We start from the raw sequence: 21,598 nt of genomic DNA, 5'->3' as shown, positions 1-21,598 counted from the left end.
GAGGTCAAGTCTGTCTCAGAGTCAGGACCTGCCTCTGAGTCAGGACCTGCCTCCGAGACTGGGCCTGCCTCCGAGACTGGGCCTGCCTCCGAGTCGGGACCTGCCTCCGAGTCGGGACCTGCCTCCGAGTCGGGACCTGCCTCCGAGTCGGGACCTGCCTCCGAGTCGGGACCTGCCTCCGAGACGGGACCTGCCTCCGAGACGGGACCTGCCTCCGAGACGGGACCTGCCTCCGAGTCGGGACCTGCCTACGTGACAGGACCTGCCTCCGGGTCAGGACCTACATCCGAGACAGGACCTGCCTTTGAGACAGGATCTGCCTCTGGGTCAGGACCTACCTCAGGGACAGTACCTGTCTCCGGATCAGGACCTGTTTCCGGATCAGTACCTGCCTCCGAGTCAGGACCTACCTCCGAGACAGGACCTGCCTACGTGACAGGACCTTCCTCCGAGTCAGGACCTGGCTATGTGATAGGACCTGCCTCTGAGACAGGACCTGCCTCGGGGTCAGGATCTACCTCCGAGACTGGACCTACCTTTGAGACAGGACCTGCCTCAGAGACAGGACCTGCCTCCGAGACAGGACTTGCCTCCGAGTCAGGACCTGCCTACGAGACAGGACCTGCCTCTGAGTCATGACCTTCTTTCCGGGTCAGGACCTACCTCCGAGTCAGGACATGCCTCGGGGTCAGGACGTACCTCCGAGTCAGGACCTGCCTCGGGGTCAGGACGTACCTCCGAGTCAGGACCTGCCTCGGGGTCAGGACCTGTCTCCAGGTCAGGACCTTCCTCCGAGTCAGGACCTGCCTACGAGACAGGACCTGTCTCCGTGTCAGGACTTGCCTCTGGGTCAGGACCTGCCTACGAAACAGGACCTGTCTCCGGGTCAGGACCTGCCTCCAAGTTACAATCTGCCTACGAGTCAGGACCTGCCTCGGGGTCAGGACCTGTCTCCAAGTCAGGACAGACCTCAGAGGCAGGACCTCTCCCAGTCAGGACCAGTCTCCAAGTCAGGACCAGCCTCAGAGTCTTCATGCTTTCCAGGATTTTTTCTCACCAACGGAGAGACACGTTATTAGAAGTGTCAAGACTGGATGCGTTTCTTCAGCAGAACTTCACAACTCACAGGAGTGGATGATTATGGCCTTTAGAGTGCTGACAAGTTTTGGGTCTGAGAATACCGGAAACTTTTAGTCATTAGCTGTTAAATTCAGAGCGATGTGGGTAGAGCCTACCAAAGAGTCAGAATGGCGAACGTAATATGGGAGTGGAAATATGAACAAACAGACCTAATGTGTGTGGGGGAAGACACGATTGTAGACCAAGGAACGAAAGTAAGAACCTGGGGGGAGCAATACGGGATATTTACGGCACCTTCGTTCGTCACACTCAGAAACTCATCTACCAGCCATGTACCGCCACGATGCACTCCGCCACCCGTTTGTTCAGACCGGGACAATAAGAAATTTATTGTGCGGTTCATCCGTAAAGCTACACTTGTAAGCATCAACTACCTTGCCGTCCGCCGTGCTCAGTCTATCCGCTCACCTTTATAAATACACCTGCTGCGCTCTTCCCACTGTTCGCTTTCAACCAGCAGCTCCTGGAGGAGAAAGGCTGCCATACTTCAGGCATCAGTCATTATGAGGATGCTGACTGGTTCCCCAGAAACGATGAAAACCCGGGCATTATCATCAATCAATAAAATCCCCACGGGCCGAACTTGAAAATTGGACATTATGCCGCTAACACTTAGTTTTCGTCAACAACTCAGAGGCGGAAGTCAGAGCTATGCGTAACGCAAATAATGTTCCCACCGGATCACTGTACGCTAAATAATAAAACATAAATTAAATAAAGTGATGTCCAAGTGTGCCATTTGGAGACGCCAAATGAGACTCCAGATGGCACACTTGGATAACACCTGTCCATCCTCAAAAATAAACATGTCCAAAATGACATTTCTTTTTTTTTTGTGTTATTTGTGATCAGTCTTGAAATCCACGAGCAGAATACTTTATTCTACAGATTTATTGTATTTTCCAGTCCATACATTCAACACTCAATGTGCATTTACAAGAAATAAAAATGAAAAATCTGTGTGAAGCAAAATTTTAAATTTTTTTTGTTACAAATGTAACGGCTACAAACTACTAACAGTTAAAGTATTTTTGACTTCAAAAATAGAAAATTTAGCTTGTCATCTTCATAAAGAGACCAAGCTTTTGCACGTACTCCAAATTGTTCAAGAAAAGCAGCTGATTTAATTTGGGTATGCCTTTTCAGCCTTGTTTGGTGATTTGGGGGGTGAGGGTTAAGTTGTTTACAAAACCTGAATTTTACTTGAATTTGTTTTGCGTAAAGTTACTCAGTTATATTTGAAATCGTATCCATTAACGAGTAAAGGTAAAACACCAGAAGAAATGGCGTCAATCTTTCGACTGGGTTTGTTTTCAGATCTCATGTTGCATCAACAGGAAGACAGAGGAGCAAAACCCATCAAGTGTAGCTCAAGTTATCTTCTGAGAAAAATAAATCATCTTGCTGTACTTAAGGCATCAATTTAACTGTAAGTATGAGAAAGGCAGCAGGTTTATTATGCATTGTAAACTTGAATAATATTTTAGCAACAAATGTAAATGTCAATTTTATCAGGTTTTTGTGATTATAATTTCTATTGACTAAAACTGAAAATTGAAAGTCAGGTGCTTAGTTTGGAGTCAGTTATATAAAACTGTTAGATGGGAGGGACAAACAGCATCTGACATAACATATTGGAAATGTCCCATTAAAAATGCACATAATATGTTGTGTTGCTTCTTTATTTATAAATGTTCTCCTTTAAATAAAAGTATCTTGAGACCAACTTGTTCTCATTTCCTTTGTGATGAGCTGAACTTTGTTTTGCTCATCATAAAGTAACTAAAGTTACATTTTAATGAGGTACTAAGCGCAAAATTTTTATCAAAAAATAACTGATGTTTTAATTGAGTATCCTACATTATTTTTGTATTCTTTCCACCTCTGCTGGTATGTATAAACATAGATAAACCATTTGATTTTTTTAACGTCTTCAGTAACTTTTTTATCTTTGGCATCACTGTCTTTTCCTTTGAACAAATGAGTAATTGTTCTCTAGTTTTAATTTCAGTTGAATTAAAAATTCAATTGCTACAAACACTAAATCAGGTGCAAGTCCCCCGACCTCGTCCTGCATAAAAAAGAGATATTGCTGTAGCAACCAAAGAGCTTGAACCTGTTACTTTTTATACTAGGAAGTCTAAGCCTGATGCCGGAAGGCAGAAACTGGAACTCGGCGTGTAAAGGATGAGAAGTATCAGCAAAAGTGGCTTTAGTTTTCCTAATGATTTCATTTTTACACAGTTCTGTAAGTGAGTGTTACCGGTACCAGACCTAGGGGAATCTGGGGCCAGTATCAAGTGGGGCACAGCCAGATGAATCCTGTGCAACCAGATCTGTGGATCACAGAGGAAGCGAGTCGTAACAATGTATCTCTGGCAAGAGCTCTTTTATTCTGATTACAGAAAAACAAATAAACGGATAAATAAAATACAATACAATACAAATTCAATCAACATCCAGAGTTTCCACAAAGAAATAAAAACAAAATTCACAAATAAAATAACATAATAGCAAAAAATGAAGAAAATGTAATCCTAAATTAACATAACCAAACTGAAAAAAACACTCCACCTAACACAGTAAACACCAACGTCCGTCAGTTAAAACGGTTCTCTTAATCATTAACTTTGGGCAGTTATAACCGTTACAGAGGTTATAAAAGAGATCAAGCATACCAAAAATAAGTACATTTTTAAGAGAAATAAAAATACTACAACACTACGAAATACAAACACAACATTGACTAATCATTATAAATTTTCAGAACATCTCAAATGGCCCATAAAAGTTGCCGTTTATACTACCTGTCCTGTGGATCACAGAGGAAGCGAGTCGTAACAATGTATCTCTGGCAAGAGCTCGTTTATTGTGAGCCGCGCATGCCCAGAGCCAGGAAACTCGTTCTCCCTGTTAGACCCACAGACAAAATAATCTTTGCTGACCCTTTTTTTGTTGATTGTCTGAATTGAAGGTACATTTTAACTTATCATCCAGAATAGTCCCTAGATATTTGTAGTTTTCTACTGTCTCCACTGTCTGACCTTTAATTCGTGTTTGATTTATGTTATGGGGCTTCTGTCTACAATCAATGCACACACAGTAAAAAGTGCTGGGTTAAAAATAACCCAATTCGTAACCCAGCGCAGGGTCAAATATGGACCGACCCAACGCTGGGTTGTTTTAACCCAATTGGGTTGGGTTGATGGTTTGACCCAGCACATTGGGTCATGGCAACTAATCCATTGTTTATGTTAATTGGTTAACTTAAACAAGTTAACCAATTAACTTGTTTAAATTGGTTAAATTGACCCAAAATTGGGTTACCAACACAAGGGTTATTATACCATTATAGTTAGGTAAAAAAATAAATATATATTTGCCCCCTGACCCAGGCCGGATGGGTGCCCATGGGGGCCCGGGTCTGGAGGTGCCAGGGAGGGAGGAATGTTTTCAAGTCGCTTTAATTAAAGACGGAGAAAGTGCGCCCTCGCCTGTTCAGAAAGGTGTATGTAATGTTAAAGTTACTTGCCCTCAATGGAATATATAGTACTCAGTCCCAGTGACTGTTTGACTCACGGTTTAGCCAATGTTTTTCCTGGCTAAAAATGAAACGAGAGACGCGCTTAACCCCACCCCCAGCTCAACAGTTTCCAGCAGCGCAGGTGATACATGTGAGGGACCCGGTCATTGGCCCCCCGGCCCGACGCTGACTTGTTCCGCTAGTGCAAACATCTTAATGCATCAACGGGTAAATTAATGCTTAGGCACAACTAGGTCCTCCAAATGACTGTAAGCATTATGTCAGCTTTGCTACAAAGTGGCCTAAGAAGGACAATGTAAATATTTTGGAGTGACCGTCACAAAGTTCGGATCTCAGTCTCAACATTCCACCTAATAGTCTAAAAGAATTTGGTTCTTTTAGACTATTAGAAATGGGCAATAACATCAGAAAATCTTATGGAGGGTCCCGTGGAAGGATACCCAAACATTTGACCTAAGTCATTATTTTTTAATTAGATATTACCAGAAGTCAAACAGATGTATTTAAATTCCTATCTTTGAAGAAAATTACCAAACACCTTCTTATCCTGGCACTTAGCAAAGAGAAATTATAAAACTAAAAACCTTCATCTGTCTTAATGTCAGATAGTGAGAAAAACTTTTATGTATTATTATGTACAAAAAAAAGCAACTATCAACTGTTTTCCATTTTGACAATTTTTTGACACCTTTTTACCCTTTTATCTGACATTTAACTTATTTTTGTGAGTCAAGCATGTGTGAAGTTTTCAACCGAGCAGCAAATTTCGTACCATCCTTGTTAATATCCAATTCTGTTCAATAAAGTGGGTGACATCACTGCTTAAATAATACGTGACTTGCCACAGTGCTAGCATATATGATATATATGAGTAATCGGTAGTAATGGCGCTTCCATTTGTCTTGAAGGTGGCGGTACAGGCAGCCAGCAGACCATTCTCCATGAGGAGCAGTGGAAGATGCCGGCTCTGCCAGCACTGCTGCTGTCGATTTATGTTGTCGTCCTGCTGCTGACTATGGCACCTCTCTTCTTCAGCCAGGTCAACACTCTATCTGCCGTCCGGATGGGTGAGTACAGCAACAAATGTTTGGTTTCAACAGTGTCTTTATGCAAGAAGAACCTTTGATCAAAACTCTCCTCACTGCTAATTACTCAATCACAATTTTACATAAACGTTGTAACTTTGCTGATCATTCTTTATTGAGATTTATGCACCGAAATTCTTTTTGTTTGAAGAAAGAAAGGATAGTTTAGTTTGACAAAGATTTATTGTTTTTATGTCAAATTAAAAGATGGGATTGAATAGTAAGGTGTACCAGCAGTTAATAGGAGATATCAGATGCAGGTGGTTGGATGTTTTATGATCCAGCAAAACCTGAGGAAAGATGTGGTATTAAAAATGGGTAATTTTTATCTTGTTGATTAAATATGTGACAATCTGCATCACTGCATACCTCCAAGGGTTCAATTAACAATGGGAACTGACTATACCTGATAAAAAGCATTCTTCTGGGGGTGCTGTGGTGGCATAGAGGTTAAGCACATGCTATTAAAGTACTTCGTAGACACCTATGAACTTTACCCTTTGTAAATATAAAAGAGAAGAGATATCTGAAAGAAAATACCACCTATTCTACTGACATTCCACCTAAAGGAAGCTTATAACAAACGCTTTAAGACCTCCAGGATGGCATCAGTTGTTCTGTGCTCAAGCAGTTTGTAGGACAAAAAGGAGCTTAAGCTTCATAAGGAGGGCTGGCACAGTGTCAGAGCTGATCTTCTGTATGTGGGATGTTATTTCTGCCTCAGAATAGGATGATTGACAATATTTTGTAAATGAACAGTCATCACTGCTTGGTCAAATTAGTCAGTTTCTGTGAAAAAACGCAAGTATACATTTTGAAATCCAACTTTTAACTGTGGTTTTAGTATTTTAAGGGATTTGAAGGAATCTGTGTGTTAATATCTCGTTGACGCTTTATGTCATAGAACTACAAAAATGAACAAGAAGATGGGGAACTACAAAGAAAATTTGGACAAAAACACTCTGAAAGCCATAACATTCTAACTATATCAACTAAAAGAGAAGCAGTCGTACTCTACAGTGATGGTCAGGAACTCCAACCCTTCTGAATCAGATGAATGATTAATGACCAGGCATTTGCTAAACTTTCTAACATGCTCAGGAGGTATTTCATCCTTTTTTATTCAGATGTGTTTGTTTATTCAGTAAACCAAATAAAGCACCTCCATATAGAAGTGATTTGTAGGTGGATGTGTTCTTGAAATGAATGGGATGGCCCATAGAAAAAAGTCAATTATTACTAATACAACAGCAAACAGTTGCAGCATCTGAACCATCATGAACTGAATGTAGGCTAAAATGAGAAAAACTTCAGTTCATTGACTGAAGTTTCAAAAACACTTGGATCTGCAAAGCCAAAACAGCTCGGTTACGTCTGCTTTATCCATTTCTTAACGAAGCAAACAGTGATCAGAACTGCACACTATGCTTCTCTTGAGGCTGTGTAATACTAGTCCTGTGTGTTTGTGTCTGTGGTGAAATGCTTTACATAATGGTATCTCCTTTGCTAATTCATTTGAGAGAATTGCACTGGTAAAATCATCAAGAACAAAAGTGAAAGCATCTGGTTGTTTTTATCCACGTCTGTCGTCAGCTTAGCTGGCTGTTGTTCGTCTTTCGATGTGTAGGCATGTGGTGGTTTCCAGGACATGACAGTACAGGTCAACACCAGCCAGAAAAATTGAGAGAACCCTCTGTGAATAAAAGGGTTTAGAGATTATTCAAAGTGATTGCAGGTGAGGGTTAAATGTCTCCTGTAGCACAGCTGCATGAGGATACACAGAAAAATATGATTAAATCAATCTGATATAAAGGGATCGCATCGCCAGATTCAAATTCTGGATGCATTCTTAGTCTCAAGTCATCATTTTTAGACATTTGCGTTAGTTTTAATTCCAGGTCAACCTTCCATAAAAAAAAATAAAAAAACAAGCACAGAATTGGCTGAATGGTGGGAAATGACGGCATGTCGTGGTCGGGGAAAAGGGACAGTCTGCAGTTATTGTAGATCTAAATTGGCGGAAAACAGATTTCAGATTGCCTGGCACAGCATATGGATGTCAGATTACTCAATTCATTGAGGGACTATTCATTAGGATTATTTGATTACCAAAATGTTTGATAGCTGCCGTCTTGCTTTTCTCTCATCTTTTTAACTGGATTTTGCTGATAAAAATATGCATGTCCTCTGGATCACCTCTGATTATTCCACCCTCTTCTACTCATTACAGTTGTTCTGTTTTGCCACTGGTGTATCCCTCCCATTTTGATTCCTCTCACACAAACACGGCTTTGTTTCTGTATTTAAAAATCCCCATGGCCTCCATTTGGATTTGTGCTTCTTTTTCGTGTTCCTTTCACATTTATTTTTTCAGCCCGTGTTGGATAATTTGCAAAAAGAAATAAACTCCAGCAGAAAAATATATGGCGACTTCCCTTTACCGTTCCAGGACCAGAGTGGATTTCTGGGGTCATGACCTTTTATTTCTCATCCTCAATGGTAGAAGATTAACTTTCATAAAAGCAGGGCCTTAATATTGAACTTAAACGTTCAGCACTCCTGCTCTCTGATAGGATCTTTCACCTGTTCTAATCCCAACCTTGATGACCTCATGTTCAAATCCCTTCTGCTTTAAACTTGGAAGACTGTCGGCCACTTACATACATGCTGCCATGGGAATCAGGTCACGCGGTGGTTTGTCACGGCTCACCTTTCACTCCTCCTTTAATACAAGCTGAGTGCTAAACGCTCGCTCTCAGCTGACGCATTATGTGTGTGGTATGGCTCTTTTTCATGGAATTTCAGGCATCTTCAGAAAATGAAGCGGAAACCAAAAGCTAACCTTCACAGATAATATTACAGAGAAGTTAAATCAACATAGTCCTGGTGAAAATGTGGACTTGTTTAATCAAGCACCAAATATGAATAACCACTTCTTTTTTTTGGGGGGGACACCTAGACATGATCACCAGCAGCTCTATATAATCAAGTAATTGGTTAAACAGAATGTCGCTCTGATCTGAGCCATGTCAAGAACAGATGAGAATGTTGAAACATTTTTTAGTTTGAAGAAGCTTAAATGCCACAAAAAATTATAAAGTTGAATAAATGTGCAAAGGAACAAATGTTTTTCACAGCATTACATCTGTGTAGACTTTGTCATAATTGTGTAATCTAGTAGAGTTTAATGTACCTCAGTTCACTGTCTCTCTCTCTATTCTTGTCTTTGTATTTATCTGCAATTTTACTTTCTGAAGACCATATTTATATCTTGATGCAAGAACAACTGTGACTAGACTTAAAGTAAGAGTAAATGCCTCACATATATTATGTGGTGTTTATTTCAGTGAGCAGTTAGAGGAATAACAGATGCAAACAGAGCAGATTGGATTTGGCTGTACATTAATAAAACAAGATCTTTGAGTTTTTCTCTCAAAACTAAACTAAAAGATAACTTTGTCAGAGTTATTGCTCCTTTGTTTCCATTGCATTTCTCTCATCAGGTGTAGAAAAATTTACTTTGGTTGCACTCCAATACTCTGAGCTTTGAGCAAAATTTCAAGGTTAATTACTCAGTGGGTGGAAAATCAAAAAAGGCTGTGTCAAAGTGTTTCAGTAATTGAAGGACTCCTGTTGTGGTTTATGCTGGAAGCCAGATTTAGCTGATGTTGTGGCAGGTAACCAAACATCAAGCAGTAACAAGGAGACACTTTTATTCTAAGACCTTCTTGGTTGCTAGGTAATGGTTTCGTTAACAAAAGCAGCAGTAGGGACGTGTTTATTATTTTCAGATTTTATGTATCTTTTAGGTGCTTTTATATTCTCATGCATAAATCTTGAGGCTGCCATTATATTGTTTTGCTGATAAGAATCCAGACTTTTCTTTAATCTCTCTCTGTAATTGTTTAAAGTGGTCTAGATCAATTGTTCCCTTTGGTGTCTGACAGAGTTTTAGAGGGCATTTTTTTGGTTCTTTTCAGTCCGGTAGTTGGCTATTGGAAGAGGATGTTTTGTTCGTTAAGGTTCTTAGCACTAATCTATGAATCACTCAAGCACAAAAGGATTCAGTGAACTGCAACAGAAAAGACGGACTACTGTTGTCAGCACATAGCAGATAACTTCACTAAAAACCAATTTTCTAAACTGGGCTTTTAGCATTGCACTTTCCCTTTTAGAGGAATTCATTAAAAAAATATACAAAATAACCTTGGCAAAAAAAAGCAATTAGCAAATTTGTAATGTTTTTTTTATAACATTTAGGAATTGATGTTTTGATTCTTACCGACAGATGAAAACTGATGGGTGAATAGATAGTCATTTGGTTTAAAATCACCATTATCTTTTATTCTGAGTAGCATAAAATTGGGTTAAACTATTTTCCTGTTTTACAACTGGAGTGAAGTCTTTATAGTTTTCAAACTACCAGCCTGACTTTCAACACAATAAGTCCAAATGAAGCAAGTGTATCTTACTTTTAGGTAAAAAATTTCTTGCCAGTAATCTTAGCAATCATTACTTTTTGCATTTTGTGCTGTATAAAAAACAATATACTGAAATATTTATTGAATTCTAAAATTTGGCCTCAGAAGAACTGTCCTTGTCTCCAACACTGGTGTTGACCAATAAATTAGGCCATGTATAGTCTTTTTCTTTAATTTGGGATAATAAACAAAGACTTCAGCAAGATATACATAAAAAAACACATGGATATTTACAGAACATAACTAGAAATTTGATCTTTATAAAAACCTTTGATGAATGTAGATGATGCGACGGTTAAAGCCGATTTTTTGAGAAACTCCGAAATTGACTGCAAATGACAGTCCACAAATTCCTAATGTTTAGGTATCTGTAAACACTACGTCTGAAAATACCACCATGCTATACAAATATCATATTGATTGAATTCCTCCACTCTGACAGTTTTTAATAGCCTGGGGGTTTTCATCAAATCCCTATGTTATATCTAATTTGTGGCAACAAACCACTAAAAGACATTAACCGGCACACACTATGAGCAACAACGTACCATCTACTAATTAATCACTTATGCACAGTTTCATTGTCATGTAGAGAAATGACCCAGATTAAATCAGAGACGGTTCCTATAATTAGTGGAACTGTGTGTTTACGTTGCAGGTCTCCGACCGCGCTGCTGCACCAGCTAACAGATCAATAGGTGTCTGTGCCAATTAGCGTTCAGAGAAACAGGAGTCTCCATTATCACAGCTGCAGTTGTCACTGAGCTGTTGATTTAGACAGTGCATTCACCATATATGAAGATAAAAACCTACTGACAGGATATCCACAGTGACCTGTAAAAGAGTTCACACAGCTCAACTACTAAACTTAAATGTATTTCAGCACTATTTTATGTGACACAGAAACGCAAGGTAGCACATCGATTTTGAAGCGGAAATAAAGGCATACAATGTTTCTAATAATGTTCAATAATGGATTTCCGCACAATTCCAGCTGCAAGTCCTGTAGGATGTGTGTCGACCAGGTTTGGGAACCCAGATACTCTTGAAAATTAGCTTAAGTTAAGTCAGACTGACTGAAAGTTCAGTTCGTTTAGGGATCTATGAATCAAAGTCTAGGTCATTAAAGCGAACTCTGGTGAAATTTGAATGTATATGTGAATGCCAAGCGGATGGAAGACCACCTCAAAAGCAGGAAGGGGATTAACATGCAGTGCATTGTGGGTATGCACCACCAACGCAGCACTGGTGGGTAGAGATCTGATATTTTTTTCTACTCTGTATATTACATGCTGAATCAAAATAAGACCATGATAGTAAGCTCTATAGGGATTGGATAGTAAGTGAAAAAATAAAAATTCAGAATAAGAATGTATTTTTGAATAAAGGGGGACGGACAGACAGAACCTCTTTGCTTACTCCCTAAAGGAGAATAACTACTCTGGTGTCACATTTCTCCAAGTAAATAAGATCCTGTGACAGAAAAGTTGGAAAAAAATCAATATATCTGTAGAAACATGAACTTGTGGTGATACGCTCTTAGAAACATGAGTGAAAAGCCATCCTGTCTGCCTCCAAGAGGGCACTGGCCACCAGAGGATTGCAGCAGCGCTGTAATCCTAACTGCAGGCCAGCAGGGCAATCTGTTGTTTTTATTCATCTTTTTGTCCTGTCTTGTTGAATCTGTCGGGCTAACTGTAGCCTCCAGAGTCCGTACTTCTACTTTCATAACAGGTATTGTCAACAATATGAATCTCAGTAGAAGGATGTGACAATAAAACCTGCTAGTCAATTTTTAGAGAAGGTACACTGCCTCCAGGGGTTAAATAAAATCAGTCTGCAGCACTCCTTTTGCCTTGATAAAAGGAGTTATTTTATCATGTCTCGGGGTAAATTGTGGGTCTGTCACTTTGACTTGATCTAAACAGTCTTGTTTTATTAAAACAACACGAGGTTTCTGTCCCACCAGGGAGGAAGAAGGGAGTGAAGATGTTTTGTTAACGGGATAAGAAGCGAAATTCAAACAACATCAGTTCATATTGAATTTGGAGGAATCTTGTTTTGGTACCAGAAGGAAATATATGGAAAATACAAAGAGAACTGCTAAATGGGGTAAGCGTTTTCACCACCAGGTTCAACAAACGGGGATGTGGAAGCAATAGGGGAATCCTAGTAACTGAAGAAATACTGGCACCGTGCAAAAAAAAAAAAATGCATTCAATTCCAAGAACATAAAAAAAAAACAAGTTCGATATTTTTACACTCAGTTATGTTTTTCATCTTTTGAGGTCTGAATAGGAGGGGAAAATGCATTGATGTTGGTGGAGCTGCTGCTGTATCCACAAAATGACTGCGATTTATCACACGGGAAATTGCCCATGTCAAAGTAAAGTGTTTTTGGGGAGATGGAAATACCGAATTTATCATTTAGTCTGACCGCTTCAATAACTCTCATCCTTTGGCAAATGAAAGATATTTTTCCAAGTCTGATACTGTATGTGCCATATGTGAACAAAGGGGATTTAATCAGATTTTGTAGCTTTTTGGACATAAGTCTGCCAGTCATAGTTTGGACATATTCATCTATCTTGTTACTAAAATGATATATGCATCACCTTGAGTTGAACAAAGATGATATGTTTAACTTCTTGGTGACATTGTCATTTTTACTGCTGGTTGATGTTGCACCAAGTTTCTCATGCTAGGTCTTAGTTGTGTGTCCTCTTTTTGATTGTTTTGTTCTGCTGTCTGCTGTCTTGCATGTGTATATATGTATAAATATGTACAGTCTGCCTTCTATCATCTGAAGAGCATTTCCGGATTAAAGGGCCAATGTCCATAATTTAGCAGAACTCTGGCACATACCAAAAAAAGCAAAATCTAGTTCTTCTGAAAACGGATATCAGTCCACTTGCCAGTAAACCTTGATAGTTGAGTCATAAAGTGAGGAAGCAAACAGACTAACTGTTTGCTTATAAGTGCTAACCAAAACGATAGAGATAGGGAGGGAGGAAGCGCCATATTGCAATAACCCTCTCTGCAAAATGCCCAATAGCTTTCTGTCTCGCCTACTTCTCATTCTGGGCAGCTTTTTGTGATAGAGCCTCAAACTGCATCTGCAGTTGTTAGAACTGCATGTTTGTCCAGGTGGTTTGGTTCACTTTCAAAAGTGTAGTGTAAAATCGAGTTAAACCCAAGTAATGATGTGAAATTTTTTGGCACTCCTTGCCCAACTGAAGTACTGCAAGTTCCCCAGACAATCCTGGTGTGAAAGCACCTTAAGAAGAAACCACAGTTTTTAAATTGAGCTGAAATAGACACAAATGCCCAAAACATTGAGTTGGCTTGTACGATGACACCTTCTTTTTCATGATCTGCTACTTTTTGTGCAGCTCGGTCATCTAAGTGTGGACTTATCACAACATACATACAGCACTAGAACCTAAAGCAAACCTTCAACTCTTTAACAACCTAACGAAGGTTGAAGTGTTTTGTTCAGACAGTGAATATAGAATGACTAAACTATGTAACTTAAAGTACATATTCAACAGAAATTCAGATTATCAGAAGGTTTAAATCTTTCAATTTCTTGCACACTTTTCAATAGAAATATGCACTGAAAAGACAAGGCTTAGCTTTGCTGATGTGCCTTATTTATAGAAAAAAATAACACTTTTATCCACACAATCTCCTAAATTCTGAAGGCAAACTAAACTTTGTACCTTATTTTGTTTTACTTTCTTCCCATACTTGCACAAGTGCAATACCTTAGGCAGAAAAATGTGTCTTCTGAAAAGCATATTCATAAGAATTGAGAAGTCCCTGCACACCTTTCATTATAATGGATGATAATGGTCCAGCACTGCTCTTCTCCCACACTTTTTATTCATGCTTTTTCCGTCTCCCGCTGGTAGCCTGTTAACGAGCACCAGTGAGCTAGAAATAAAGATGGTCTGGCTGTGCTTCTCACATTACTGAAAAACAATGAGGCAGGAGACTGACTGCACTCCAAAACCTTAAGGATAGAGTTCAAGTGCTTGACCTTTCTCTGATTGCTTGTTTTCTGCTTTGTTTGTCTTCCCAGTAGTTCTAACTGGCTGCAGTGTATGTATTTATATTGTAGGAACATGAATCCAGTCACATAGTGATGACTTGCTGGAAAAAGAAAAGAAAAGTCATTTTAATAACAGATTGAATTTTAAAGACTTTGAGGTTATCTCTTGAGTTGTTTGAGTGCGGATGTGGTTGTGGTCTCAGTGACCGGAGAAAGAATTGGGTACTGTGTAAACAGAGATAGTGTCTCAACACTGTTGTACTTCTTAAAGAGAATTTTTTGTCTGTCGATTCATCTTCAACCTCTTCTTTTTTTTTTTTTACTCCCTCTTTCTTTGCTAAGTGTGCGACTTTCTGAGGAAAGTACTGAACTTTTCTATTGAGCTCCCTGTGGGTCTTCAACAAATGTCATCAAGAATATCTTGTGGTCTAAAAGTAAGTCTCAAAACTCTGTTTGAGATTTCTATAAGAATACCAGTGTATCTGAAAAAGTTATGCTTGAGATGGCAGGTTAGTGGCAATTATTTACGCTTCATTTAAAACATTTAAATCAAGCAGGATCTTTAACAAACACTCACCAGGCATGTTAATATGTCCATCTCACCAGTTTGCACCACAAATCTGGAACAAACTTCTGGAAAACGGCTGAAACACTGAGTTCCTTTTAAACCAAGTCTAAAAACCCACCTGTTTGCTTTTGAAACAAGATAAATGAAACATTAATCAACAATTTGCTGTGTAACGATTGCACTTACAATGCCTTACAATGCGAATACAATGTCTTATCAATACAAAGTCAAGACATTGTATTGACTGTGTTCTATATCTTTGTATTTTTTCTGTCTGTTTTTATGATATAAAGCACTTTGAACTGCTTTGTTGCTGAAATGTGTAACACAACTAAATTTGATTGATTGATGTGAATTTTCGAACTGCCATAATTTTTTGCAGCAATAATTCACTGAGGTGTTGTAAATGTTTCTCATAGATTTATGTTCATATTGATATGGCAGATTTATAAGCTGCATAAAAACAATGTGAATTTTTCATCCCATTACATTGCAGATACGCTCTCTTAGTTTCAAACTTGGTGTCTGGGGAGCCCAAAATGGTAAACTGTGGTTGTACGAGAGCTCAGCCTCCTAACGGGTAGTCTGCTCTGACCCGCCCTGTAAAGAATCAGTGATGTTGCTTCAGTACCGTTGATGGCTCAGCTGAATACCAAGGTAGCAATAAGAGTCCATTATCTCAATGTCAGTTCCCTGGATGTTCACTGGTGTCAGTGTGGTGGGTCTGGATCTGTGGAACCAGTTCCTTTGTTTTCCTCATTTTGATCAGAAGGTAGTTCTGCTGCCACTGGTCTGAAAAGTCCATTTCTTGCAGTCTGAGGCAGCGTCCCTTTCCACCGTGGCAGAAGATCACACATGACTCCAGGTTTAGCTTCTTGTCCTGGACTTGACAGTAAATTTTAGAATCATTTTAACATTTTAATCTTCACTTTTAAGGCCTATTTCCTGGTTCCAGCCTCCTTGTATATTCCTGACCTGCTGGAACCTCATTCTTTTTCCCATGTACTGGTGTCCGCTTGTCAGAATTTATTGGTACCCCCATTCACTCCATTTAAAACTCATGGAGATTGTATGTTTCAGGCAGCTGCACCAAGTTGGTGTAAGTCACTTCCACTCCTTTTGTTTTCCTCACCCCATTGTCTCTTTTAAAAAGCGACTGAAGACAGAAACACTTTTAATGAACTTGATGTTTTATTTTGTATTATTGTGTTTTGTCTGTTTTTTAGGCTGTTTTACCCATGAAGCACTTCATAATTTTCTATAAAAGTTGCTGTATAACTGAAATTTACTTACCACTTATTACTGACTTATCAAAAAACTTCTGAAGATGACAGCCTGGGGAGTTGAAGGAGAGATTTGCAGTGTAGATGCTGAAGAGGAAAGTTTTGAGTCACTTATTGCATTTTTACACATGGTAGTCAAGTAGACAGCTAATTATGGCACAGAGTCTTGTCAAGTGGTTTTCAGAACTGGCATTGCCGAGGCTGTGGCTCATGATTTATCATGACCAGGATAAAACTTTTTCGATGATGACTCATATTCTGCCAGAGTTTGTTTTCTAAGGCTGCAAGAATTACAGTAAGGTCGTATATTTTTGTCATTCAAGCACTCACTGGTGGTGTCTTTTGTTGGTATTTCTATTATTTGAAAATTATAGCTGACACTTGGCAGGAGATCTCTTTGAAAGCTCCTCTTTCTGTACACCTGACAGTTGTGGGTCCTTTTGTTCCTTATAGGTGTGGGTTTCGTTAGGTTCTCAAAAAACAAAGTGTTAGTCAGGAGTTCATACCAAGTCTATTTTCTGTACTCAAGGAATTTTCCCAGGCACACGAGAAAACTCAGCATGAACCATCTGGCTTTCTTTGAAATCCCCTGAACTGGTAAAAACCCACAACAGTCCTTTAGTGGAAGGACAAGATAAATTGCCTGCCGCTTCACTCCAAGAGTCGTTAATTATTCAAGAAACACAAATCAAATCCAGAACAAATGCCTGAGCTGCAGACGTCCTGCTTGTTATTGAGATACAGTAGTCGCTTGACTTTTAGTTTTTTTTCTGGTGTGTCTCTTCCAGCTTAATGTCCACTGGATCTGTGAAGTTGCACAGCAAAAAAAAAAAAAAAAAAATTCTAAAAGTATTTTGTTTGAAATTTGTTTTTCTGTTTAACAGCGTCTTAATTGATAGAACCAAATCATTTGCACAACTTTACACGCTTAAATAAAGTAGGATTTTCCTTAGCATTTTGGGTATGTTGTCTATGTATTGAAAAAACGGGTCACATCCTTTTGCATCTCCATCTGCTATCTGTGAGTGCTCTCATCCTTTGCATCTGCCCACTCCTGAAACACACACTCACGGGTTCAACATGCAAAGCAGACAAGTCAGTGGGGAGGGTGTAACCAAAATAAACATGGCAGGTGTTACTGTACACAGCCAGCGGGTACTTCTTACTTTACTGTTTCTAGTAGTAGGAAGCTTGACGATGATGAGTGGGTTTTACACGCTGCAGCTTTACATAGGCTCCTACTCTACTCTGCTATTTGTTCATTAATTCTATTTTTGGTTTGGCATCATGCTTCATCTGATGCTGTCTTTTCTCATAGGATGCAGGAGTGTTTTAACACTATAAATATTTATACCCTGTGAAAGGACACCTTGTTTTACAGAAGTGTCCAAATTGATTGCTCCTTGCAATATTGGTCCACTGAATCTGTACTATATTTAGACCGATTATACATTCTAAATCAAATTCTGATTTCATTCACTACTGGCCAGTTTCCTATAGTAACAGCCAAGTTGGCTCTTCATTGGGAATATTGGCTTTTGGAGGACTCTAAATAATTGTATCTGTTGCAAAGACCTGCACAGTATAAGATATGCACTGCTTAAGAAGAAATGAGAACAAAATAATATGTTAGTGATGTCAGGGATATTATCACATACCTATTTGTAGTAGTCATTTCACTAATAGCTGGGTTGACATGAAAAGCTCTCGATTAACCTGCCCGTCTAAATTCCAGCTTTCACTTGGAATTAGCGACGCCTATTGGAGATGTTTGCTCATCCTCAGAGAACGGAGAAGATCTCGGTGATCTTAGGTTTTTCTTAGTAATAAACTTGTGTCAGTGGCTGCTCTTCACCAACTCTATGTATTTCTATCCTGAAAGTTTTGACTTTGATCATAAATAACTGTTTTTGTTTTTTTTTTGCATGAACTCTGTCTTAGACCAGAGGAAAGAATCATTCTCATTAGGAGCTACTAGTGGGCTTATAGATGCAATCGATTTAAATCTTTAGAGCTCTATGTTTAAGATGTGGATGTTTCTGTTTAGTTTAAGATAAAACCTGTAAAAACATAGGTATCTAACATTAATACAAAGTTAGCTTAGCAATGGTATGAGCAGAGTTAAACTCGGGTCACCCTAAAAGTTGTGATGACAGACAGTATCTTCCCAGTAAATACTGGTGTTCTTTTAATGTATCGCTATAAACGAGTAAAACAAATCAGCTGACTGGGACTTTAGGAGATTTACAACCACTCGTTAATGTTTTAAAAAAAACTGTTGATTAAAAATAAAAATGATGTGTATAGGACACCTATAGGACATCATGCTCTATGATCCTCCACACAAATATTTATGATGAGCACTGTGAAAAAACAAATGGGATGTGACTTAAGCCCTGGCTCTACCACCAGCTCCAGTTAATCACTGAAATCCCTGCTGGTTTCAAGGCTTGAGTTCTGCTGCAATAAAAAAATAAGCAATTCTTTCACTTTAATCCTCATATGTACAACTTTGAAAGATGGGGGATTTATTTAATTTTAAATATAATATTTGAGGTCTGATGAGTGGTGGAGCATTTCAGCACAGCTAAGTTCAAGTAGATTCTGCTTGAAAGAAATATTATTTTGAGATTTTATGAAAGCCCAAGATGCATAGGTAGTACAGAATTGTGTAATTACACATCAAATGTCTGTACAAAAAGACTTTTCAAAGGTCATGAGATATTTTAACACAGATCAAATCCCCCACATCTTCTTGAAGGTGTTAAGTCCAATTAATAATCATAATATGAAACTATATTGAAACATTTATTTTGATTAGATTGCTTCTGTCACACCCACCTGCTGTTTTCAAGCCACACTTTTGAGTCCGCCCTTTTTAATTGTGTGCCAAAACTCAGACGCCCAGCTAATGAATACACACTGCTTCTTCTGGTCGTCTTTCTTCCTTCAGCGGCCATTTTGGATGACCAGTCTGTGTGTGGTCGTGGTGAGCGTCTGGCTCTGGCTCTGGCCAGGGAGAACATTAACAATCAGATGGAGGGTTCAGCCCAGGCCAGGGTGGAGGTGGATGTCTACGAGCTGCAGAAGGATTCCCAGTACGACACCACCGACACCAGTAAGCCCCGTCATTCCCTCTGACTGCAGGTGACACATTCGTAAAGCCGTTCCTCGAGAGTCATGAGAAAATCGGATTCCTTTCAGAAGTTTGACTTACACATTAATTTTTGTTCCTTGAAATTGTTCTTTTCTATAATAAGGCAGAATTATGGCATGTCTTAGGTGGATAAAGGGGCCGGAGGTATTTTGTTACTGTAGATAAATATATGATACATAAGGCAATTGAGTGCAAATTTTAAAAAAACATTTGTTTTTTTTTGTTTTTGTTTTTTTATCTAACAATTCAAAGTTAGTTTGGTGAAAAAAATTATCGATCAGGTGCTGTAAAAGTCCAGTAATTCTCACCATCTCTGTTTCAGCTGAATACTTCATGTTAAACATGCTTACGTTTCATCCAAAACCGTTTTATGTGACTAAGTTTAATTTAACTGATTTCATTGAGAAAGATTAGTTAAATGAAAGTAATCATCCTTTTGTTTTTGTTTAAAAATGGTAAACGTAATACAAAGCATACTCTACTCAGAGCAGCTGTTATGTCAGGTTGAAGCTATTTATTGTGAACTGGTGCTATATAAATAAACTGAAGTGAATTTAATTAACTGGCTGTTGTAATATTAGACACTGACAGTAATTTGGCTGGAGGTGTAGGGAAAGGGAAAGAAAGCCTCCAGAGAAGTCGGGAAATGTTATGTAAGGCAAAATAGATGTTACACAGATATTATACGAAACAGAGATTTTCTTTAGACTTTGCTCTGAGGCCTACAAGCTTCCCTCTTTTTTACTGAAACAATGATAATATAGACAAAAACTTAAATTTTAGGTTCTTCAGACTACAGGACATGTCTCCGAAAATGATTTTGCACCACATTTTGCATCACGACATGAGACACAGAACAGAATGGTTCCCAAGCCATTTATACTTGTATTGCTTAACCAGGTCAATTTGGCACCTTTGGTAATTGTTTACAAGTATTGTTTAGGTCTTCTTGGTTGGTTTCTTTTGATTTTCCCTTGATGTAACACCAATATTTGAAATGTTGCCTTTATTTAACTTTAATGTTTTGAACATACACATAAAAAATTCACGTAAAAAAAAAAGTGAAATATTTTTAAAGACGTAAAAATCATTGAATGGACAAACTTCTGAATTTGAACAAAATTAGACCATCCAAATATTTCTTTCCGTGACTTACCATTCAGCAAATATGTATAATTCTTACTTAGTAAACAGGAGAAGCTTAGCCTGATTTATTTATAGAAATTGCTAAAAATGCTAATGTATTTTTGCAGAGTGTATGCAATTATTTTATGTGGATCTAGTATTTTTGTTGAGGCTTGCATTTAAATTTATGAATTGGCCCTAAGTATGAATGCTGCATAAAATTACAATAAAAAAAATTTCTGTCTTGGAGAAATTTACCTTCCTCTGAGCTAAATTAGATTTACAAAGTACATTTTTAGTTTAAATCAAATTTACTGTCCATGTTGACTGCGTCAGATGAGCAGTAATTTTCTTTCCAGGTGGTAATCAGGACATTAAAGAACAAGTCATAGGGACACAAGGACGGATGGCTCGTGGCGATGTTTCACCGTTTCAAGGTGTAGAGCGTTGGTGTGAAGCGAGGTCGTGGCGACCTCAAAGCTTGCAGCATTCTGAATGAGCAGCTGCTGATGATGTTTATTGATTATGAACTGCCAGCGGTATGAGAGGAGACTTCCCAGAGGACAGGCAGTTAGGTTTTCTTTCAGAGTGGAGCACATAGACACACACCGACTGGTCCAAAACGACACAACATGTGCAGGGGAAACCTGGCTAATTAAACCAGAATATTGAAAATTCTCCAGCTGTTCATGTTACCTGGGAGCTTGACTTCATACCTGCAGTAAAGTTTGTACATTGGTTTGAAAAAATAGAACTAAAGCTTGATAAAGAGTAAGATAAACATCACATACCTATGATGCCTCATGCAGCAAATAACTGAGCCCTTTGTAGATTACATGTCAACATTATTTATTTTTCTGGCTTAGGTGCAGTTTTACATTAATATGCAATTTTTATTCTAAGAAAGCAACCCATGCACCAAATAACATTACATTAAAGAAAAGTTAGATTGGAATAACAGACCTAGATTATTTTTGTAGGTTTATTGTATCAATAATAAGAAGGGAGATGGTATGTTTTACCCACAGTTTATATTTTTTCTGTATTCACTATAATATTATAATTGGAATGGCCATAGCGATGATATTCAAGTCATTCAAGATATTCACGTTACCTTTAATTGAACACTGACCTCTGTTTCTGTCTCCTTTGTCCCCATTA

General features: G+C 38.6%; 1 protein-coding gene across 3 annotated transcripts in view; it reads left to right on the top strand.

Moving 5' to 3' along the window:
- The window catches only part of LOC103472527 (glutamate receptor ionotropic, kainate 5-like), a 201,173-nt gene that overhangs the window by 115,601 nt on the left and 63,974 nt on the right, over positions 1-21,598 (top strand). For all 3 annotated transcript variants that reach the window (XM_081612224.1, XM_008422226.2, XM_017307584.2), the window contains exons 3-4: positions 5,593-5,751; positions 19,109-19,273. In XM_081612224.1, the coding sequence (XP_081468350.1) occupies positions 5,643-5,751; positions 19,109-19,273 (274 nt within the window). In that variant the 5' untranslated portion in view covers positions 5,593-5,642. The remainder of the gene's footprint in view (positions 1-5,592; positions 5,752-19,108; positions 19,274-21,598) is intronic.

Source organism: Poecilia reticulata, chromosome 11 (genome assembly GCF_904066995.2).
Source record: "Poecilia reticulata chromosome 11, P_reticulata-male-v2, whole genome shotgun sequence".
Classification (NCBI taxonomy): Eukaryota; Metazoa; Chordata; class Actinopteri; order Cyprinodontiformes; family Poeciliidae; genus Poecilia; species Poecilia reticulata.
Note: the sequence above shows the minus strand (reverse complement) of the source record. Positions and strands in the feature narration are given on the sequence as shown.